The sequence below is a fragment of the Solanum verrucosum genome, unplaced genomic scaffold (genome assembly GCF_900185275.1).
Source record: "Solanum verrucosum unplaced genomic scaffold, falcon-dt-bn FXZP01000253.1, whole genome shotgun sequence".
Taxonomy (NCBI): domain Eukaryota; kingdom Viridiplantae; phylum Streptophyta; class Magnoliopsida; order Solanales; family Solanaceae; genus Solanum; species Solanum verrucosum.
Window position 1 is genome coordinate 2,325,247 of NW_026019984.1, and position 24,127 is coordinate 2,349,373.

A 24,127-nucleotide genomic window follows, 5' to 3' on the forward strand; every position below is an offset into this window, starting at 1 on the left:
ACAGGGATTCAAGTAAATTAATGATTCGAAGAAAATGTGAACCATTAGGATACAGCTAGAGACTCAAACTGATCAGCTCCTATCTAAAATTCTCAATGCATGTATTAGCATTGACTTAAACACAACAAAAGGATCTTTTTGTGATTTTAAATGCATAAATCTGTTTCTTGGAGAAATGAAGGAAGAGACAGAACACAAAGCTAAAATGTTAATAACAAGAACAAATCAAGTCAACTGCCACAGCTAACCTGATCCATGAAAAGCAACGAGTGCCAAAACTGCAACGGCTCAAGTTCAATCCACTCAAACAATTCTCTGCAGATAGATAAGAGTAAGGGAAGAAAGACCAAAAAAATAAAAAATAAAAAATAAAATAAAAATAAAAATATATATATGTGTGTGTGTTGAGTAAACAACTTCTGATTCAAGAGACTGACCTTGATTGTACATTTTTAATAACATTATCACAGTAGGCTTTGGCAGCAAAAATATCTGACTTCCCAGTGTCAATTATGATTTTTGAGAAGTTGGCAAACACAATAGCAGCACCCAATTTTCGGAGTTCAGCCACAAGCAATGCAAACATCTTTTGCATAACCTGCCAATTATGAAAATATTAAAGCATCAGTTTTGATGAATGCAAGAAGAAATGGAGAAACCACGTGTGAATGAATTAGCATGCTGGGACACATTCCAGAGAAAATAAATGACATCAATGTCCCAGTACTAATAGCACGAAGGCACGTCATGCATCTCGACTTCCAAATAGAACTCTTTATGTTCTTTTTAGACAACCCAGAAGTTCTTATTCAATAAATTACCTTGTGAAGCATACTGTGAAGAGCTGGGTCATGCAGTCTAGATCGGGGGCTGCAATAGTTAGAAGGACAATGTAGCATTAGCAATCAAATATAATTGTGAACAAAACTGAAAGAAGCAAGCCAACCTGCAGAGCCATCGGTACAAATGTTGCAGCATTGCATCAGCAAATATGTTTCCTGATGTTACTGCATCTGTAAGGCACCTTTGAATCAACTGCTTAAGTACACGAAATGCTGGTGCACAGGATGTTGTTGCGTCAAAGAAGTACTGTTCATTAGTAAAATCCGTCGTAGGGTTCAAGTCCTGGTCCAATCCAAACAGAGTGCCTCCTTCCATTTCGTTTACTTGGTTGCTTTTCAGTAGAGCATCAACAGCCAGATGATGAATCTGATCACAATATCAGAAATAAGAAGAATCTTTTAGCAACAGTGTAATAGTATTATCTGTGTATTGGAAAAAAAACTACCAGACAAAGGAAAGAAGTAACTCAAGAAAATTGATGGAAATTAAAACCTTCAGCTCAACAGTAACTTTTCTATATGCACCAGGATAAGTAAGAACTGGCTGATTGACCTGCTTTCATAAAGCACAAGATAGCATAAAAATGTGGTCAAGAAAAACATCAGAAGGCTAAAAATTCTCTTGAATAATCAGTAAGAGAAATAAAGAAAGCAGATATTATTGTAAGAAGTTGATATGTTAAAGTTGACCTCATCCATAAAAGATGATACTTCATCATTTATGCCTCCTAAGTCAGGGATTCCATTATCAGATATCCACAAGACCTGTGAGAATCAAAAAGATTTATACAATCACGCAAGGATATCTAAAAAAATGCACTTATAATGCACAAAAAAACTTAAGTTGCTGAGAGTTCAACACAAATTCTTGCTTGGAGAAGTGCAAAATGAGAGGAACATAGGAAACAAACAATTTAAAACAGTTACGTATGAAGGTGGATATAATAGCACTCTATATCATCAGAAAGAATAAACCTGTCATCAAGAAGAACAGTGCAATATGAATGAGATAACCTGTTGCTGATCACGAAGTGCTCTGGAAAAGAAGATATCTGCTGTATGCATGAGCCAATCAACATCAAAATTCCCTATGGGAACCTACAATTGAGGCAATTGGAAACTTTAACAGTCAGAACTCTCTTGATTAGGCAATACTAGAGAGGAGAGAGTAAGAAAGAAATTACATGGGCATATCTTGAGAGAGTGATCCTTTCATTTAACCACTGGGGGGATGTCGCGCATCGCTGCATTCCAATCTTTGCTGCTACATTTTGCCAACCTAGTGCCTGAAAAGGAGAATTCTTCATTGTTTCATTGAGTATAGATAAGGATCAGATGTACTAAGCAATTGCTCCTTCTTAATCAGGTACTATTAGCATTTGTTGGACCTGATATTGACTATCCCGAGCATTACATGGGATGCTGATGCAAGGAAAATCCTCCAAAGCTCGTATGCCAGACTTCAGTAAATGGGCATTAGGGCACTCAATCATGGCAACTGCAGGTCCATGATGCCTGAATGTCAACCAACGGATTTACATGAGACACTTACCAAATGATATGGAGCTAAATATATGTCAACCAACGGATTTACATGAGACACTTACCAAATGATATGGAGCTAAATATAGAAGAAAATGTTTTAGAAAAAGCTGAATCTCTCGTGATAGCTCAATTTCAATATTTCAAGATAGGAAAAATCAAACAGAAACATAAATTTGATAATTCCAAAAATATGTCATCAGTCTATTCCCCCAACATTCAAACTTTATGATTGACAAGAGGGCATATTAAGAACAAATAGAATGACAAAGATTAAGATAATGAAAAATAACCTATGCTCATTAACTGCTCTCTGTAGAATCCTCTCAGCATCCTTGATGTACCCGACATAATCCAACTAAAATAAGAGCCAAAACACAAAGAGGATAAGAAAGAGAGCATAGACAAACTGTTAATGCTATTTTCAGGAAACAATGACCTTACCTTGAAACTAATACCTTCCTTTTGTGTGATAGGCTGCCCAGACAATGTTTGGCAAGCTTCATAAAAATGTCTTTCAAGAACGTTTTGTGATAATTCCTTGTTTTGAAATGGATTGACAACCACAACATGTATCATCTTGGACGCAGGAAAATGTCCCACATAAATGGCTCGTACATCCGACACACTGAAATATAATTCAGATATTACATATTAAGTCATGATAACTCGTTAAATCTGTAATGTAAACTTAAACACTTGTGTGACTAAATCCAGAAGAAACAAAATTGTGTGCGAAAAACGATGCAGGATTTCAGAAGCAACATGCCCCCAATAGAAGCTAAACAATTAATATTGTTCTAACAAACTGCTTAATCAATGCTAGTGATGATTGATATGTTTGCTTACACATGAAAAAATTTGAAAATTGATTATTCAAAGTAAAATATTGAGGCTCTGACTTGGTGCATTTGGATTAACGAACTACAGGTTTTTGGTTTAGTTTTTGGGAAAATTAAGGGTTCTTTTTTGGACCACAAATGTAAAAACGCGTCTGTTTGGATAAAAAAAAATTGATAACTAGTAAGATTGTATTCTTCAGCATTAAGAGCATTCTGCTACCTGCCTACCTCTGCACCAAAGACAGACAAATTCAACTCTATTTTCAAGATTGAAGTTGAAGTCCCCGCCCCCTAAAATCTAATATGATCTCACTAAGAAATGGGAATAATCAATCTAAGAAACAATCCAAAGAGCTAAGCAGTAAGCAATATCCAAGTCATTTACATAGAAAGAGGCGAGTACAGTTTCACTTGCTTGGTAACCTCTTTCCCGGTCAAATATAGGAAAGAATCCAAAGCTTGCAAGGATATTAGGCTTCAAATGTTGTTAGGACGGATAAATTGGGAGGCTAGGACGAAATAACCTACCTTGAATACAAAATAAATTACTAGACGGATTGGTTGGCCCACTTGTATGTAATTGAATAGAGATCAAGGCAAATTCCCCTGATGGAAGTAAACATAAGGATTCCTCACGAACGAATGCAACACATGGAAGGCTTACGGATGTAGTACTGGACGGCAGAGTAAGGCAAGAACTTTGGATACCAAGTAGATTAATGGATGTACTACAAGCCAGCAGAGAAAGGCAAGAACATTGGATAGCAAGTAGATTTAACACAAGACAAATTAGATCATCAATGGTTTTGGAACTTCTGAGCAATTTTTAGAATATTAGCAAGCACTTCAAATTTGTTTGCTGTGACTCTTAGAAGGAACCAGGTTTGGCAAGTGAACGGGTTTTACGTGGTAATTGACAGGTGTCATGTCTATATAGTACCCAACAGTCGAGCATGGGTCATGCAAAGAGGATCTTTTAATACATGGAGAGAACCTTTTATAGTCAAGTAAGATTGTATGAATATATTAAAATATTTGATTTGATGAAATAAACTGTTCTATCTATCCTCATAATAGTTAATACAGTGTCACCCACCAACATGTTTCCTCTTTAGGACAAGTATTACCATGAACATTGAACTAAACATAATATATCATGAATCATCAAAGAAAATAAAATATCAAACTTGAAATGGAAATCTTTCTGTAAATTTTAGCAGGTATATAATAGAATCAAAGGGGTCCTAACTTACCTATGATACAAGTAGAAGAAAGTTATGGACTGATCCAAATACGGGCACTCAGTTGTTGTCTTCATATGCAGCTCACTCAAACTCCAACCATCTTGTGGATTCCTTTTCTTAGTTGCTTTATCAACTTTACAAACACAACCCATCTGAAGAATAGCACTGAACTCTAATGGAACCTTTGTTTCATATATTCCCTGATCAAAGAATCTCGTAAGCCATGTTGCAGCATATACAGACATTTAACATTCAACCAGAAGAGTAAGAGTTAAAGAGACAAGTTCTTTTTCAGTAAATATATGAGATCACAATCATGCAGTCCAGAAACATATATATATATATGCTGAATGACTGGAGTGCACAGGAAAAATATCATTTTTACCGAACCCCAGCGGGTTCTCTATGATGAAACTGGAAGTGAATCCTCCACAGTTTTGAATTACTTCTCGGGTATTATGATTGCTATAAACAAGGGGAAGATCCACCATTTTATGTTGAGAGAATCTTTTGTTCATGAAAAGCCGTCTCATATCAGATTCATAAAGTATTGCGCTACTGTTATTCATTGTCCTCATCTATTAACAACTTAAAATTACATTACTAGTAATGAAAATTTTCTAAACTATAATTTTGTTGGATCTTTTTTGTTACAATTTTGTTGGCATACAGAATTCACAAACTATGTACATAGTAACGGAGGACTTCATTTTTTAGTGCATGATTTAAAACTAATTTTACAGAAATAAAATGGTACTGAGAAATAAATGTAGGCCATATTGTACCAATTAAAACCATATTTGAGAGAGTTCTTTTTTGATTGATAATGCAAGTAATTTATTGATCTAAACCAGCAAAAAGATTGCTGGTGAAAGCACATCTAAAAGGGGTAAGTACTAACAGTGAGTGTGAAGAGCTAAGGAAGGAATGTTGTCTTAGCTTTCATACCTGGCACAGTATACAGTACAATCGTACTTGAATTTAGCCTTTAAGGAATGTTGTCTTAGCTTACACATTAATATATTGCCCCTTACGTTTCTTAATCCATTCTACAGGTCATGTAATCTGGCTGCCTTGCACAGTTGCACTTAAACATTTTAAGGAGATTCAAGAAAAAATTATGAAGTTTCAAATTTATCAATCTAAAATTTGTCTAAATAATTTGAGTTGGATCTATACCCACTCTTATTATTGTCAATTCATGATATTCCATTTTTCAGCAAATCCTCTTAATAAAGTGCAAGACAAATATCAAACAATTATAAAGTAAAACTATGTCATCAAAATCTCAAGCTACAGATTTAAGATTTTGAATATAGAATGGCAAAAGAAACATCATGAATGGGAAATTCAAGAACCTAACAGAGAAGACATGTATGTGCAATTGGACAATTAAAATCATTACTAACAGTACACTTACAATACAAATTGATTCAACTTTTTAAAAAGAGAACGGAAGGCAAACACGTTGACAGATCTTATAAAAGAACTTGACATCAAAAGTAAACTTCTGATTACACTTGCAATTGCCATTTATGAGTGAAGTGCATGCACCAAGCATGTTCAGGTTTATGAACAATACAGAACTTTAGGCGGAAGAAATACTGACCTCCACTTCTGGGTCAGCAAGGTGAGCTGCTAGCTTTTTGCTTTCTGACTTGAATTGATCCTCATCAATAGTGACCTAGTAAGAAATAGAAATTGTGCAATGACGGAACCTAAAACCTTCGCAGCCAAACGCATTAAAGTATGATCAGAACTGATAATGATCAATGTACCTCAATTAAATTGTAGCTATGGCGTCCATGAGGAAGAATCTTGTTGACACGTCTTCCAGGAAATTCCTCAGTTATAGGAGCTTTGGAGTTGAGGTAAAACACTCTGGGGATAGTTACTGAAATTTTGTGCATGACTCCTTCCACAACTACCCATGCAAAAAATTGTCCATGTTGTGAAGTCGGTTCAAGTTGAACTATCTGAAGGAAAGACAGATTACATAAGAACCAATGGAAGAAATGGATTCAGCAGAATACTCATTAAAACCATATGAGCAACATCACCTGCCAGTGATTTCGTGTGAGGGCTAATTCGTGTCGCTCAAAGTAGGAATTAACCCCAGTTTTTCCCTGGCGTTTGCGATTTGCCATGCTATGAAACATGTCAGCACTGCCACTAACATGGTTTACTGTCCTCGACGTATCCAACCTAACAAATACAATAACATCAGAAGAAGAACAAGCCACGATGCACCACAGAGAGTTCAATTGAAAAAGAAATGCTGAGATATTTGGATGAATCTGTTGTGCCTGATTTGATTTAGAAATAGATATTTGGATTTGAGTATCTGTTGTGCCTGATTTGATTTATCTGTGCAAAAGTATTCAAGTAGGAGATATTTATCAAAACCCAAGACAACAATAATAAAAGTTATACAGCAATGTGATATTCCTTATTATTTGGATAACGAGGTAGCTGCAGTAGGTGTGACCGGTGAAAACTGTGATGATATGAATGATAAAGGTAACAGGTTTCCTCTACCCATAAATAGAGGTCATTCTTCCTTCATATTTGCAGAGGTTTCCTCCACCGATAAATAGATGTAGTTATTTTGTTATATTAGTCTAATATTACTCCCTCCGTCCCATTTTATATGAATTAGTTTGACTTGGCACTATGAAGAAATACCATCATACTCCCTCCGTCCCATTTTATATACCATCTTTTTGGGACTGACTAAATAGGAAAGTAAGTTATATAAACTGGGACAGAGGAAGTATGATGGTATGTTCTTATGGTACCAAGCACTATGAAGAAATAACCTCAGTTCTCACTGTAATTTTCAGGGAGTTTGTCAAAATTCTGCACCTACTCTTTCTATGCCCCTCAAATTCTTTACTACTTCCTTTCTTTTTTGTCTGGCTATTGGATTCTTGTCATCACATCCATTCTAGTAACTATTTTTCTTATAATCATGGTGTCAGGGCCAGCTTGCGTGCACATCACAAGGTACTTGCTGTCTCCCACCAGCACAGGTACTAACTTTGTCTACCAGGCTTGGACAGCTAGGACGAAATCACCCAGTGTTTTTGTCTCCGATGAGATATGAACCTGAGACTCATAGTTCAACCCACTTCATTAACCAATGTGTCATACCCGTGAGTAGCATTTAGCCACCGATTCCCAAATATTTTTGACAAGTCATTTTTGTGTGAAGTTTCACCATACGTTTGGCCATAGATTTTGGGGAGATATATTTGACTTTTTAAAGAAACATGTTTAATACCCATAAGTTCCAAAACCTATTTAAAATATCCATAAGTTTGTATTATCATTTTATAATAAGCACGTTCCGCGAAAATTCATGACAACGAACACAATTAATATGAATCTGAAAAAAAGAGGAAGAAAAAAAAAAGGAAAATACCAATGATATATCTACAAAAAACTACTATTACTACTTGTAATTGGAAGTGACTTTGGAGAGCAAACTCGGACAAAAACTGTATAAAATATGTATATAGCTGTATAAATTTTGTACTACGAACTAGGACTGAAATTCTGTTCAAAATTATAAATGATGTGTGTTTTTATAAAATATAAAAGTGGGGTAATTTTTAAATTTTTAAAAGTTCCCAAATACTAGTTTTTTCTAGTATTTGAGAATTTGGATTGTTTACCAGAAATATTTGCCAAATAATGGAAGTCGTATGGCCAAACAATATTTGCCAAGTTCTTTTCCAAATATTTTTGGGAAAAACTATGGTCAAACAGGTCCTTAGCCCATGAGTGCCTTCTCTAGTGACTATTTACTATCGCACTACTCTTCACTGTTCTACTTATTAGTAGTAATAATGTTATTTTAGTATTATCTTATTCTTCAATTTTTTTATCCTACTATTTTTGCTTTAGATACTTTCCTTTTTCTCGGTATTTTCATCATTGCTTCTTCACTTTTGTATTGTTTGAAACAATTTTCTTGAGCTGAGGTTCTATCGGAAACAGCCTCTCTACCGAACACAAGGTGGGAGTAAGGTCAGGGTACACTCTAGACTCCCCAGGCCCCACCTATGCAATTATGCGATCACGCTGGGTATGTTGTTGTTGGTGTATTGTTCACTGATCTGGTTTACTATTCTGAGCACCATGCCGAGCACTATTCTGCCAAACATTATTCCTCTGCCAATGTATTTTTTCCTTGGGCGATTGCATCTACTTTCTAGTTTTCCATCTGCATCATATTAGTTGACAGCAAAGGAAGCTTCTAGGGATGGTATTTTTAAAAAAAATCATAATCTACCATTATTATGTCAACTTGACATTCACTTTGGAACAATTAGAGAATGTGTATAGACTTCTTCAGTCAATTCAAGTTCGTCCTGATACTTCTCGCTCTACATGCTACCTGATCATACATTTCTATTAGTAGATCCAGGTGTTGGCAACACGAGCCTTTCACATTTTAATTCCAATCACACTTCTCCCCCTGATCATTCTTACATTTACAAAGCAAATGGATCCTTAGCTCCTATGTGAAACACTTCTCACTCTGATCTCTTCTTCAGAATAGTCTAGTAACTATAATTATTGGGCTGCAACCTTAGTTTTCTTCAACACATGTTTGACAATTGACACATCAATAGAAGTTGTCTTACTTTCTATGTTTGATCTTTGGATAGTTGTGTTTGTAATAAATATGCTACATATTGCAAATTATTCCTCTTATAGAGAATTAGAGATAAGCATACCTTTGGCGTTTCCTTTCTTCACGAATCTCTTTCCATTTTCTCTTTTTTTGCTGTAGCCATCCATGATAATCTACATTCCTGTCAATATCTTCCACATCAGCAATTTCTTGTGATGGTAACATCTTGGATGGACTGCTAGCATGACCATTTTTCTGTTGACTGTCCAATCGATCACTAGTGTTCACTAGATGTTCTTTGTTGACTCCATGACGATGAACAACAGGCCTTGGACCAAATATAGACGATTTACCACTGTGTCTAAAGTCTTCCAGGTCTTCAAAATTTTGCTGATTTTTAGAATGTTTACTGGCCACTGTGTCATCTTTGTTCACTGAACTGAAGATATCATTCAATTTTCGTTGGCGAAATTTGTCTTCTTTTTCACGAACCTTCTTATGCAGCCAATCAGGATGAACCACCCTTGGGACAGGGTTTGAAACCTGAAAGCACCAGAATCATGTACTGGAATTTGCAAATTACTGCATCTTAATCCATAAAATTAGACAGCTAGCTGTACCTTCTGCATTGCAGCAGGAATTGTGATAATCTTTTGGATTGCTGAACCAAGTCGTTGCTTGTAATAAGACCAATCAATAATGGAGCGTATTCCGATTTCCGATGATATTTTGCACCACTTTTTGACATAGAACCTCATGATCTCTGAAGAGCCAAGTGTATAAGCAACTAATGCTCTTTATGTAAGGTAAAGGGCAAATTATAGCAAATTAATGCAAAAACTTACCTGCATTAGTTTCAAATATTGCAACAGGAATAGCACGTTCGCTTACTGGGGTTCCCTGCACGATAAGACAATTGTAAAATTAACTGCAGAAAGAGAGTAGCCAAAATTATGGGAAGAAAGAAAAATCAGAGTAAAAAAATTAAATTCTCTATCTCTTCAATGCTAGTTCAACCTTAATCTGAGAGGCAACTGCGTGCGTCTTGGAAGTACCTTTTTAAGCAAAAATGATAGGAATGCCTTCAAAAGAAAACAACTGGCCTTCCATAATTTCTTCAGATTTTTATTTTTATTTTTATTTTGATAAACAGTACTTAGGTAGTACTGAAACCATATTTACAAATGGGACTCTAAAACGCTTCTATCTCTATCTATAATGAATCAAGTACATCAATAATAGGCAGACTCATTAGAATATATCTAGTTACACCAAAAACAGAGCAGCAAGATAAAGTTATGTTTGATCTTCTGCACTTCATTTTCTACACCTTCATAGCATCTGGAATTCCTCTCCTTCCACACTGTCCACCAGATGAATGCCGGGAAAAATTTCCAGCTACACATATTTTTAGCTATTCCTCCTACTTCCGCCCAACTTCTCAGAACTTCAGAAACCTTGCCTGGCATAACCCATTTTAGGCTTTTAAGGTTCAAAATTATACTCCATAACCTGAATGTGAACTTGCAGTGTAGAAATAAGTGGTTGACTTTCTTTAGATTTTAGGATAACCAATCATATTAACTTAACCTTCACTGGTTCTAGCTTAAATTTTCTTCCTTTTTCCCCCAATATTCACATGGAACAAACTTATATCAAGTGTGGAAACAATCACCATCTGAGGGGCTACCCAAATGAATTATTCTATGAAAAGAAAATGGGCAAGAATAGTATGTATTGCAACATCTAGTTTGTGAATGATGCACAATAGAGGAGCTCACAATAAAGCTGAGGAAGGTCTGTAAGCAAGTGAAGTAGTAAAAATGGCATGTACATAAGGCTGAAAAATCATTGGGGAGAAGTGATTAAGATTAACGAGGACATGACCTTAGATAGGAGAAGATGGAGGTCGCGTATTAGGGTAGAAGTTAAGTAGGTAGTGGCCCTATTCTTGTTAGTTCTAGTTTTAGATATCTATCTTCATCTGTTTATTATGTTTCGGCTACTGCACTATTCTGTTGTTGTTCATATTCTTTTCTTCTCGGCTTTGTACTGCTTCTCCTATTAGTTGTTATGTTTTTGTCACTGTTTTCTTCTTCTTTATACCTGAAATTGATGCACTTGAGTCGAGGGTCTATTGGAAACAATCTCTCTACCTCCACGAGGTAATGGGAAGGTCTGCGCACTCTACCCTCCCCAGACCCCACTTGTGGGATTTCACTAGGCATGTTGTAGTTGTAAATGGGGTAATTTGGCCCTTAGTAAGACTTTCACACTTAAGATAAACTAGTATAGCTTCAGATAACAACAGTTGCAGTAAATGAAGTCAATCGGTTCATGATGTCAAAGGAAGAAACATGAAAAAATTATCGATCAATACTGAAAGAAGCAAAAACTGGATATTTGTGTCTAGTGGAACACTGAGGGCAAAAACTTATAGGGGTTTTGGGAGGGGCATAGCATAGCATGTTTCCTGGCCAAGATGAGAATTATAATTTTCTCAGAATTGACCACAACTTGTCCAAAAAGAACTATTTTGGAAGTTAGAGACATCTTAACAGGACTTCATGCAAATGAGATAAGAATTATGCAGCTAAGAGCAAATTAATCCATCTCTATCAAAGAGCATTTGAAGCAGCCCTTTCTAGTTTCCCTCATCTTTCAGACCAATTTCTTGGATGTGTCCATTTCCCTTCACAATATTATGGCTAAAGTAAAAGCCAACTCTAAAAAATAGCCATGGAAATATATTTATTGAGTAGATCAAAAAAAAGTTCTTCATCAAAACTCTAACTACAGAGGGGAACTACCAAATCAAGCTGAAACAGGTATACCTTTGGCTCACATGCAACAATATATTGACAAAGCAATCCTTTCTCTTTGACCATTGCATCCCCCAGAAAATCAGCAAGCCGTTTAGCTGTAGTTACTGCACATGACTTTTGCTCACCATAATCGGCCAGGGACTTGCTCATTGTGCTTGATTCAGATATATATCCGAGCAACTCACTGTCTGCAATATCTTGGCCTTGATTCTGGAGAAACAACAGACTTATAACTGCAACTATAAAAGATTTTAACAAATGCCACTTTTGATCGCTCTTGCATAAGTTATTATACATTGCATGCTTAAAATTAAGAACTTCACAGCAGTTTGCTAAGATAAATCTTCACTTACATCAAGCAGGTCAAGCCACCGATCTGCCACAGCAGCAACTGCTGAATAGCATTCCTCTAAGGTTGATCCATGGAGGAACTTATCAAAAAGCTCAGCCTGCAAATATGTTCACTCAAGAATCAATTTGTATGACAACATAAAGTAGATAAAACAAGTAACCACTAAAATATCAGTAAATCAGATGTTGGATCCTCATTGACCATACTATTCTAGATTGAGTTGAATGGGCCATAGTAGCTTAAATAATCAACTTATGCTAATTGATGGAATACCAAAGAAAAATCTCACAGGATTAGAGTTGTGCAACTCTTCAAGATTGAACTATAGCTGTTTAGAGGCAAGAATGTGGCTACAACTCTCACACAGTACAGTAAAGTATAATAGAATAGAAAGGGATAAACTGTTGGCCAGTTCATAAAATGCCAGCTGGATATAATGGCAAGAGTAGCAGCTTCTTTTGTCCAGAATAAAATATGAGCAACAGTAATGATGAAATGGTCTTAATTTCCTCACTCATTACTATATAGAATTCATACCTAACTTTGTTATAAATGGAGAAATCAAAAAACTGTGCATTATAAGACATTCATAGGTGCATCCAAAATAACCAGATGTTCCTTTCTCAGTCATTAGCTAGGACCAACTCAAAGGTTGCAGGTGAAGCAAGATGCAATAATTCAAGTCAGGACCATAACCACTAAAGAAGTAAACATCTATTTATAGATGATAGAATTCTCAATTTCTAAGATGCACACCATGTCAATCTTCCATGATAAATCAAAAACATAAGGGGGCAAAACAGAGGTATCTTTTTTTTTTTTGATGACAAGGGAAACCCGCAGCCGCTACCCTTTGGGTGGGCACAGGGTAAAACCCCGCTCCTATGCAATAGCTCGCAAACCACATAGGAGAGGTAACCCGCACTAGGCAAGCTTGGTGCGACGAGCTCAACCCAGAAGGCAAACCCCTTGCTTTTGCTGGCAAGGGGTTTCGAACTTGAGACCTTCAACATGAAAGTCCCAAGCCCAAACCACTGGGCCACCCCGAAGGGTCAGAGGTATCTTCCACATCAGGCTCTCTCAAAACCTCCTAAATAATTCTCACTAGTTTTTTTTCAGATCAGCCAGTAAATCCATCTAATACTAAGCAATGGGAAGGCCAATGCCTAAGGATATTAACCTACAAGACAATGTGAAAGAATCATCTGACTTTAGATGTAAACAACCAGCAGACATGAATTTATAGTACGGTAGAAAGAATGCATCTTATACTCCCAGATAATCTAACTTGCATCCTAATTAAGTCAAACTAGTTCTCTTTCAATTACTTTTCTCAACATCTAAAGTCACTGATTTAGCCAACAATGTATAAGGACTTCTATATAAGAATCAGGAATTAGAATCCCTTTTGGGCCTAGAATAGAAAATTCCCACAAAAAATGTAATAAGATTTGTCATAACAACGTATTAAGTCCACTATGGAAGGAAATACATTGGGTGTACACATAATATCTACTGGTAGCTGATATAAACCAGGGTCAAAAAGTTTAATATGAACTACTCCAAATCGAGATAACCATATATTCCCCCTACATATGTGTACAGTAAACGTCGTTTCAGAAAACAGTACACTAGTATGGGATTCCATAAGTTGAACTACCTAGATATTTGTCTCATAAACTGGACTACATATTTTGATGTAGTGTACCAGTGGATATATAGATTAACTGTTACCAGTCTCAAACTGTTAGATAGCATCTTTCATAAGAGTACTGAGCCCTGAAAGGCACAGCCTAATAATCTGCATATTACTACTCCATTTTGTCAAACACTGAACAATGATTAGTGACCCATTTTATAACTTAAAAGTTGCTCTAAATTCAGAAAGAAAAAAATACACTTTGGATGAGGTTTCTTTAAATGTACTGGTGGACTGGCGGTATCATTTAAAGAGGTCTAGTCCAAGTGTTCTGCATCTTAAAAACAGGAGCAAATTGTTGTCCCCTTATATAGTAAAAGGTCTTAGAATTTGACAGATGTGACATAACAATAAAACAAGATGGAATCAGGAAACAGCTGGAATCAGCAACCTAAACAACATGAAGGGGAGGAGATGCTTTCAGAAAGCACAACAACTACACTTCAGTCCCAAACAAGTTGATATAAGCTTAATGAACCCTCACAGACCATGTCTCTCAGAAAGTAAATAGGAGAAAAATATCTTTTACTTCAAAGAAGAGAATAAATAGTGTATTAAACAAATGAAGTGAGTACCTGAAATACTTTGATGAGCTTTAGCTCACCTCTACGTTTAATTTCAAAACCTTTAAGTTCGGCAAGCGTACCATCATCATTGAAAACTGCATAGCGCTTCTTTATTAGAATACCTTCTTCCTTGGAAGCGGGAAGAATCATTGCCTACTTGCAGAAAAAAATAAAAGAATAATCAACATAGTTATCATGCCTTATTAAACAGCACAAAGTTCCAAAAAGGGACAACACAACGAACACGAAAGTTTGCTTATAGATGTGTGTAGGTGTTTGTGTTTCACCTTATATGGTCCATCCACTTCAAACTCAATTGAGCATTCACTGTGTATTGTATACGTCTTATTGATGGGGTCCTTGAGCGTCTGAAAATGGAAGAGGAAATAGTTTCTTTAATGCAGTAGAAAACAGTGTTTCTAGTTTATTTAAGGTTACAAAAATGATAGACTAATAGTCTTGCAAAAACAATCTGAAAGTGAAACAAGCAGAGTACAGGACTAGCGTCCCCTCCAACCTGGTACTGATCATTGGTATTGTTTCTTGCCACATCAACATTCAGCATTACACAAGGATAAGAGATTGTTAGCTTCTTCTTTGGATCTCTGAAATACACATCCATAATCATCATGATATCCAGTAAAACAGCAGAAAAAATACCATTCTTAATATAAAGGACAAACCTCTACAAAACAGAAATCATCTCAGAAAATAAATATCATACAGCACAAATTACAAGAACAGAAGAAAGGGCAACAGCAATAACACTTAAAGAAACAATGTTTCTTAAGAACCAAAGCATACTTTGTCTTGAAGGTACAATTCTCAGGGAAAGAGCCTGGTAATGCACACCAAATACCATCTGTGTCTAATTCGAGGGGCTTTCCAATTTTTTCAACCAACAATCGAGCATTCTGAATGATTTTTGCACCTGTATATGTGACAACTCCAGCCATCTCCATTGAGTACCATCTTGCACCCCTGAAGGAGAGAAAAAGAGACTGTAGTTACACTGCTTGAAGGCATAGAACAAGGACAGAACAGTGTGCCGGAAACAGAGAAAGAAAATAAACATACTTGCGCATGACATAACCATAAAAGGAGTTTAAAATGCATTTATGAGCCAGCTGCAATGAATCATACACAACTACCATGTCCTGTGAAAATCAATGAAAATGTAGAACGATTAGTGACATATAGCATTCTCTCTACTTATCAAAGACAGAATGAGTTTAAACAATAGAAAAGACACATTAAAAAGGCACCTGTGCTTCTTGAATCTTTATGGAATTTCCACTAGCCTTTGCTTCAGACAGCTTACCTTTCCAAACTTTATTGAGCCCTTTGTATTCATACCTCCTATCTCGGAAACTTTTAACAGAAAGCAAAAATTCATATGAGCAAACTTGGGGAACAGCTGAAAAGCTCCAAACTGATATTGTTGACATAGTACAGCTATTAAAATACTAGAGATAAACAAACGATCCATAAGCTTGTCTTACCTCCGTACAGTATCAACATAAAAAGGATTTTCTCGCATGCAGATCCCTGCTTCTCGAACTTCTGTGACCGGCTTTTCAAGAACTCTTTTATATGCCTTAAAATAGTTAAAAAGGGACTACTCAGTTTTCCTAGAAAAAGAAGTTAAAGAAAGATGGCATAGCAAAGTTAGCAACTTACCTTTTGACAGTATTTCTTTAAACGGTCCTTGAGCTTTACTTGTTGTTCTGCTTTAGGCAAATCAAGAAAAGACTTTGATCGTTGACCATCTCCTACTTCAACAAGTTCAGACTCGAGTTGTCTCTTTATGTGGTAATAATCACTGATGTTTCGTATAAACGAAATATCAAGTTTCAGTAGCAATCTATCTGAAGTTGCCAATTTTGTACTAAATGACTAGAAAATATACCTCCTTTTTGCCATGTACATTTCACCACGCCAAACCCATTCAAGCTTCCGGAGACACTTTTTGCCAGGACGATTAAAATCGCATGCAGTGCATATCTCATCTGATACTATTGATGGTGGCTGATGGAATCAAGTAATTAAAGTTAAATTCAAAAGGCTACCAAATATAAAATGCTACATATACAATTAAGAGATAATGCACCCAACATGAAGCACCTCCTCAATAAGACAGCAGAAGTAAAAATCAGTATGTGTCAGCTGTTCAGCACATCATGTTTTAAAGCCAATTGGGTGTCAGCCATAAATGATCCACACAAAGCCCATTGCAAGCATCTAAAAATAACTGCCGAATTGTTTTCTTATTTTTTTTAGGCGGCTTTTTGAATTGATTTCTTGAAATGACACAATACAAAATATATTGATGATACTCGTAAATTAGAATTATTACTTTTTAGGCTGGCAACTACTCGTAAATTAGAATTAGAATTAATTTATTAATGGTCACGCCCTAGAGGCTGCACTTAAACAGCAGCAAAGTCAACCAATATTCACAGCATGGACTTCCAGGACAATGGATAAGTATAATTCGAGGGTATAGCAGTTGAAAAATTAGAAATATCATTCTAATCCCCTTCAGATATGATTGGTTTAGTGTTACGTAAACCCCTAGAATTTACTATTTAATTGATTCTCAATCTTCTAACTGGTCTCCGATTGAACCTTCTACAACTTGTACATTCTTCTGCCTTGTCTCCCCCAGAATCTCTTACGGACGGAATATTATAGTGAAGACTGAAGACTCCCACATTGGTCCTATAAAGGGATGGGTGGTCTCATTAATATAGTTTGGGCAATCATCACCTTTTGAGCTAGCTTTTGGGATTGAGTTAGGCCCAAGATCCATTTCTTTACATGGTATTGGGCCCACATTAAATTGCTAACGAATCACATATCCAGCCTTGTGCATGAGGGATGAAGAGTCCCACATCAACCATTTAAGGGCTGGGTGGCCTCATTAATTTGGGCAATCCTCACCTCTTGAGCTAACTTTGGGGGGTGAGTTAGGCCCAAGATCCATTTCTTTTTTTTTTATGACAAGGGAAACCTGCAGCCGCTACCCTTTGGGTGCGCATAGGATAAAACCCCTGCTCCTATGCAATAGCTCGCAAATTACATAGGAGAGGTAACCGGCACTAGGCAAGCCCGATGCGACGAGCTCGACCCAGAAGGCAAACCCCTTGCTTTCGCTGGCAAGGGGTTTCGAACTTGAGACCTCCAACATGGAAGTTCCAAGCCCAAACCACTAGGCCACCCTGAAGGGTGCCCAAGATCCATTTCTATACAAATATATTCTTAAGATTAACTCTATTCATTCGAAATCTGGTGTTCCCAGAATGCCCATAGAAATTCATCTTCTAATGATTAACATGTGATATTATCTTCATCCCAAGATTTACAAAATTTCAAATTCTAATGACTGTCGCTATCCCCAGTTACAAGAAGTTAATCGTTAAGGACCAACCTGCTGACTTTAAAGCAGAATGCAACAAGAAAAAGAAACAGGTTTAAAAGTCACACAAGACAGGCAGAGAATAAAACCCCACAAGTCTTCAACCTCTAGCATCGTGTATCACTAGAGTCTTTTATTGTTCTTTCCTCACTCCCCAATTTTCACATGTCTAACCAAGCTGCTGGAATCTAGATTGAAAATTTCAAGTTTACTCTGTTCCACATCAGCACAGTTATCTGTGCATACATAATACTGCTTTAATAATCAAAATACTGTGCTACCTTCTCTTTGCATCCCAACAAATGAAGATGTTAAAGATATAGTCTTGTTGTTTGGTAGGTAGTAAGCAAGTTGTAAAAAACTACTCCTCTGATCTAAACTAACCGCCATCCTTCCTCTGGGACATTTTTAAACTTGAAATGGTAGACTATTTTATCCTAGTCTATTAACGATTTACCTTGTCAATTTTGTAATATACAAAAAATTAACTTTTCTGCCCATGGTTTCTTCCGTCTAAAACAGAAAACTGGATTTTCAATTCCTTTAAACTATTCAGAACAGGGAAAAGAACACATTCGATCTGGGAAGAAAGAGTAACAAAAAAGCCAGACTTACTAACATGCCAGAGAAGAACATTCTTCAAGAAATGGACTGCGAAAGCTGACATACCTGAAGCCTATTTGTAAGTATGATGTTTGGATACATGGCAGCTACATCAAGATGATATATGAGGGGGCATTCTTCCCTTAAAGGATCATCTCGTAAGCTCATTAGCTGTAAATAGATGGTTAAGATGGTCAGAGAGGAGACAAAGTTCTGCAAACATCTAAAGATTTTCTCAAACTATTAAGCTACGCAATAAGAAAGAAAGTCTAAATAAGAAAAAAATGAAAAGAAATCAGAAACTTCCAAAACAATAAATTTGACTCCTGTCAGATATGGCCATGGGTGCCGGCGGAATACTTGTCAAATCTCTCTCATGTGACAGACAAATGCCTCAACTCAGCTGAAATTATCAACAAACGAAACGAGAGATGCACTACCTTTTCCATGATGGCATTCTTCACTTCATCATAATTTGTGACAGATTCCAAGTCCATCTTCCCCTCAACTACAATAGAATACTGCAGATCTCTATCAAGGTTGCTGATCAATAGCTGGAGTGTTGAGAATCTTCATGTTAGTAACTAATACAATGGAACAGAAGAGCCTAGAAAATATCAAAAGCTAACTGTAATAGACACCAAAGATCTCAAAAGGCAAGTCTTTAAACAATTTAGGATGTAGTTACTGTACATAAGAGCAATACAGCAAGCTAAAAAAGGACACTTCACAGTGAATTACTACATTCATCTACAGCAGCAAGAAGAGAATTGGGAGATCAATTGGCCTTTGGAAAATGCTTCAGAGAACAAGAGCACCCCCTAAAGCAGTCTATTTTGAATGTATAGCTGAAAAAGTGGCTTGTCAAACGCAAGCTGCACTTCAGAAAGAGGCCTGTCTCTCTGCAATATATGTTTCTTATGCAAAGCCTCATTGGAAGCAAACAATCATCTTCTGCATCCAGCTTATCCACCACTCTCTTCAACCTTTCTGTCAGTACCTTAGAGATCATCTTGTAAAAGCTACCAATCAAGCTGATGGCCTGAATCTTTAAGCTCCTTTGCTCCTGTCTTCTTAGGAATCAGTGCAATGTAGGTTGCATTAAAGCTTTATTCCAAATATACCACTTGAGTGAAAATTATGAAAAGCCTCCATTATGTCTTAACTTAATAACCTCCCAACACTTTAGGTAGAACCCCATTGTAAATCCGTCAGGGACTGTCTATACCACGCGTCTTCAGACACTCAAAAACTTCTTGCTCTTCAAAGACTGCTGGTGGTGCCTCTTTCTCATCCTCTGTGATGGACTGATGGTAGGATGGTTGCTAACATTTTCAAATTGCCTCCAGTTTTCAGTTTCTGTGAACAGCTTCTTGTAAAAAGACATGAATTCTTCCTTGATTCTGTTTGATTCAGATATAGTCTCTCCTTGTAGCTCTAACTGATCAATGTGATTATATCTCTTGTGGGCATTAGCATTCTGGTGGAAAAACTTAGTATTCATGTCCCCCTCCTTGAGCCATAAGGCCTTTGAAGTCTGTCTCCAGGCCACTTCTTCACTCTTCAAACATCCTTTACAATGGGTTTGTTGTTGTTGTATGAAATTTTGTTACGTTTGTGATAAGACCGTTGAAAACCAAATATATTTTCCTCTTCAAAGTCAATTATTCATAAAAATATAACCAACAGACATCCATGTATTTGGCCAAACTTTCATGCTAGTCCAAAAAGTTTATAGTATTATCAACTAGATGGTTTGAGGAGAAACAAGACTTCTATTCCCTTTTTCTCAAAATAGATTACCTACTTCATTTCATGGGTCAACAGAAATAATTTTAGATAGATTGTTATAAGAAGTGATTCTAGTAATAGTTTAAAATGGTGAAAAAATAGAGTAACTAGAAGAAAATAACTCATGAAGTAGTATTACATAAATTCGTCTAATCTGGAAGAAGAGAAAGCTTTATAAGATTGTTAACCTCATAGGCAGAGGGATCGAGTTTAAAACTGGTTGGGATGTCAGATCTGAATACACCACTTTCTAGGCATTCCACATGACCACCAATGTATGTCTCACTGTCAAGGAGTTGACTACCATAAAACTTCTCTGGATCAGACTGGTGCTTGTTTGGACAGATAACATTTGCCTTATAAGCCTGTACGCAGGAGAAATGCAGAAGAAAAACAAATAAGGCAGTTAGCATACAGAAGAAAAGTGGAAAGCATCAGTGGAGATTTCCTTTGTCCTCTTTTCCAAGTCAAACAGAATCAAAACACTGAAGAGGCACCAACCATAAAACTAAAATCCATAAACAAGGAACTTCCTGAGAACCAGAAAGAAAAAAGGAGCTTCTAAAGACACCTACCTGAACCATAAGAAGCATTTCACACAAAGTCCCACTTCCTTTGCGCAAGACTTCATCTGGCGGCATGGGTATTATGGTTGCAAGGGAGAAAATGAAGGGATGAACGTAAGTCATGTACAAGTAGTATGTTGAAACAGCATCTGAAACAGAATATGAAGCCATCATCTGCAAAATCATTTAAACACACAAAAGTTAGGTTATCCAGAATTCCAGGCTGGTTTTCCTCCAGTGAATAAATGAAAAGACGATGAATGCATTTTCTCCTTTACCAAAGTAGCACTCATAAACAAGTTAAAACCAAAATAAGATTAGTACTCTACTCACCATGAATAACAATTCAGATAATCACGGTTGTTTGAGGGGAAAATATAATACTCCCTTTGTTCCAATTTATGTGTCGCAGCTCGGATTCTGAGAGTCAAGCATCTTGATTTTGATCATGAACTCGGACATAGAATCTTTAAATTTTTTGAAACAAAATTTCCATTTTTTAAAAACTATGTAAAAATAATTTTATACGTCACAACAATTAACAATTTGAAAATATTTAAAAGCCATATGAAAAAATTGTGGTCAAAGAAAAATTTCTTCAGCAAATCACAGTTGTTTGAGGGGAAAACATAGTACTCACTCTGTCCCAATTTTATATGTCACGGTTCGGATTTTGATCGTGAATTCGGACATAGAATATACAAGTATTTTGTAATAAATTGTACGTCTTATAAAACTAGGTAAAATACGATAAGTCACAACAATTAACAATTTAAATATTTAATAGGCATATGAGAAAAATCATGGTCAGAAGAAAAACTCATTTGACACTCGAAATCCGAACACCACCATAGAAACTGGGACAGAGGGGATATTAGAGAGAATGGAAATCAGGGTCACGCAAACACAGCTGTTAAAAGAGCTCTGCTCTTGGCTGCTTGGCCATAATTCCATGGATGAATACTCCAAAAGAAATTGGTAAAATCAAACAAGAATCCTCATACTAGGAGGCAGAAATTTTTTCACATAGTATCTTATTCTTCAATTTTTTCTATTGCTTGTTGCTTCTTTACTTTGTTCATCCTGTTATTTCGTCCAACTTCTGTTGAGCCAAAGATCTACCGAAAACAATCCATCTTACTCTCCCCAGACCACTTGTGGGATTACACTGAGTATGTTGTTGTAATCTTCATACTAGGAATCTACCAAGGTAATTCTTTCCATTTTCTGGTTATGAATCTTAACTGTTATAGTAGATTCATAGATGGGAGGCTGCAACATCTCCTAAACAGTGGGGAGGACTTGGGTTACAGACTTGAAGACTTTTAACGAAGCACTTACGGGTAAATGGTTGTGGAGGAGAAGCTTTATGGAGAGGGGTGACAGGGAAAATATAGGGAGTAATGGAAGGGGATGGAGAACAAATGTGATCATTATACCTTTCGGGAGTGGTGTGTGGAGGAATATAACAAAGGGATGGAACGCTTTCGATGATAACATTACTTTTAGGGTTGGGGATGGGAGAGGAGTTAGTTTGGGGGGCAAAGGTAGTGTGGAGGCTTGGTGCTTAAGGATGAATTTCCAGTATTGTATAGGGTCTCCTGCCAAACGGAATTATATTCATCAAGTAAAGGGGACTCAAGGGGATGGAACTTTTTGGGATTTGAGGTGCAGGAGGAATTTCCATGATCGGGAGGTGACTGAGCTTCAAAGAATACTAGATTTACACCAAAAGCAATGTAAGTCAGTCAACAGACCCGATGCTTGAGTTGGGTGTCGGGGAATAACACTGTTCTTTTGTCAGGTTTTCAATGAGAAGCTTTTGGTGAGGTGGAGGATAGTTTTCTATATGGTGCAGTATGGATACCAAAGGTGCTGACTGTCGAGGAAGGTGTGCTTCATGTGGTTTGCTACTAGAGGGGTGATTTTGATGACAAAGAACCTTAGGAAGTGAAAGGTTGTCTACGTGAGTTAGTGTTTCATATGTAAGGAGGCTAGTGAGTACACGGATCATATTTTGCAACATTGCAGATTAGCCACGAGATTGTGGGAGCCATATATTTACATGGTTTGGCGTCACTTGGATAATGCCAAGACTCATGAAGGAGTTGATGTTCAGCTGGAAAAGTGGAGCTAGGAGAAGAAGGCACAAGGCGTGGAATGTTACTCATCTTACTCTAATGTGGTCATTTGGAAAGAGAGAAATAGGAGAGCTTTTGAAGAGGTGGATAAGAGCTTTGTTCAACTTCAACTGAGAAGTAGTCTCGATCCCTCTTATTATATTTTGGTGTACCCATGTAGTTCCTGATTTTATAGAGGATTGAGTGTCTTTTGGAGAGACCCATATTTTGTAGGTTTCTCCTTTTTTGGTATATCTCTTGTTTTTTATAAGTTAAACGATATTATTAACAATGGGAATGAAAGCTCCCATATACAAGAGGTAAACCAAGTTGGCCTTGTTTTTATCAATGAAAATCTTACTTGATCCAAAAAAAATGGGGTACTAAAAGAGTGATGAGAAAGCTAATAAGATTCCAAAATGCTTTTGAGTAGATAAATGGATCACAACCCTCAAATCAGAGAAGGGAACTTAGCTACCACATGCAGTAAGAAAAATTAATCCTCAAATTCTAGCATGTAATATGCAAAAGGAGGCAGAAATTACAAAGTAACGATGGCTCAGAAGAAAAACATCCCTTTTAATGGAAAGGATAGTCTTTCGACTAGAAAAAATTTCAAAGAGACATGTGCTCATGCAGCAGGGGAAGAAAATGACTTGCCAGCTAAGGCTACACAAATCTTGGATCCCCTCAAGATACTCGTAGTCATATGACATTAAATGATGATTGTGAAATCCTTAGATAATGGAAAGCTATAAACACAAATTTTTCATCATAAAATTGTAAAGCATGAGTTTGGGTCTGTGCAATCTGCAATGTGGCTTTCCTCTGGGTCAAAAGAACAAGTTATCAATCATGTCTAACACTTCTATAGATAATATCATCTTTGAAATTCATGGTGAACTTACTAAGATATACCAGTTTGAAATAACTCATACCTGTGGTTTTTCCTTTGCAAAGCGAACCATATCCTCAGGATTAACTTCTAGAGGATCATAACCCAACTTGGCCTTCGTTACAGCCTGAGTTGGAGAGGAATAAGGCAATAGTTAATCAGATGCCATAGTGAAGAGTC

At 36.6% G+C, this 24,127-nt stretch overlaps 1 protein-coding gene across 2 annotated transcripts in view; it reads right to left on the minus strand.

Moving 5' to 3' along the window:
• Positions 1–24,127, minus strand: part of LOC125818108 (DNA polymerase epsilon catalytic subunit A-like) — a 32,516-nt gene that overhangs the window by 2,363 nt on the left and 6,026 nt on the right. For both annotated transcript variants that reach the window (XM_049497633.1, XM_049497634.1), the window contains 34 exons: positions 23,991–24,074; positions 20,942–21,106; positions 20,555–20,731; positions 19,016–19,129; positions 18,642–18,746; positions 16,464–16,582; positions 16,235–16,376; positions 16,057–16,151; positions 15,820–15,925; positions 15,632–15,711; positions 15,359–15,535; positions 15,072–15,159; positions 14,842–14,922; positions 14,564–14,707; positions 12,291–12,386; positions 11,947–12,147; positions 9,958–10,012; positions 9,733–9,875; positions 9,216–9,655; positions 6,531–6,675; positions 6,249–6,446; positions 6,080–6,154; positions 4,480–4,670; positions 2,829–3,012; positions 2,678–2,742; positions 2,231–2,357; positions 2,027–2,128; positions 1,857–1,940; positions 1,533–1,607; positions 1,336–1,395; positions 947–1,209; positions 822–870; positions 438–598; positions 249–315 (listed from right to left, as the gene is read on the minus strand). In XM_049497633.1, the coding sequence (XP_049353590.1) occupies positions 249–315; positions 438–598; positions 822–870; positions 947–1,209; positions 1,336–1,395; positions 1,533–1,607; positions 1,857–1,940; positions 2,027–2,128; positions 2,231–2,357; positions 2,678–2,742; positions 2,829–3,012; positions 4,480–4,670; positions 6,080–6,154; positions 6,249–6,446; positions 6,531–6,675; positions 9,216–9,655; positions 9,733–9,875; positions 9,958–10,012; positions 11,947–12,147; positions 12,291–12,386; positions 14,564–14,707; positions 14,842–14,922; positions 15,072–15,159; positions 15,359–15,535; positions 15,632–15,711; positions 15,820–15,925; positions 16,057–16,151; positions 16,235–16,376; positions 16,464–16,582; positions 18,642–18,746; positions 19,016–19,129; positions 20,555–20,731; positions 20,942–21,106; positions 23,991–24,074 (4,458 nt within the window). The remainder of the gene's footprint in view (positions 1–248; positions 316–437; positions 599–821; positions 871–946; positions 1,210–1,335; positions 1,396–1,532; positions 1,608–1,856; positions 1,941–2,026; positions 2,129–2,230; positions 2,358–2,677; positions 2,743–2,828; positions 3,013–4,479; positions 4,671–6,079; positions 6,155–6,248; positions 6,447–6,530; positions 6,676–9,215; positions 9,656–9,732; positions 9,876–9,957; positions 10,013–11,946; positions 12,148–12,290; positions 12,387–14,563; positions 14,708–14,841; positions 14,923–15,071; positions 15,160–15,358; positions 15,536–15,631; positions 15,712–15,819; positions 15,926–16,056; positions 16,152–16,234; positions 16,377–16,463; positions 16,583–18,641; positions 18,747–19,015; positions 19,130–20,554; positions 20,732–20,941; positions 21,107–23,990; positions 24,075–24,127) is intronic.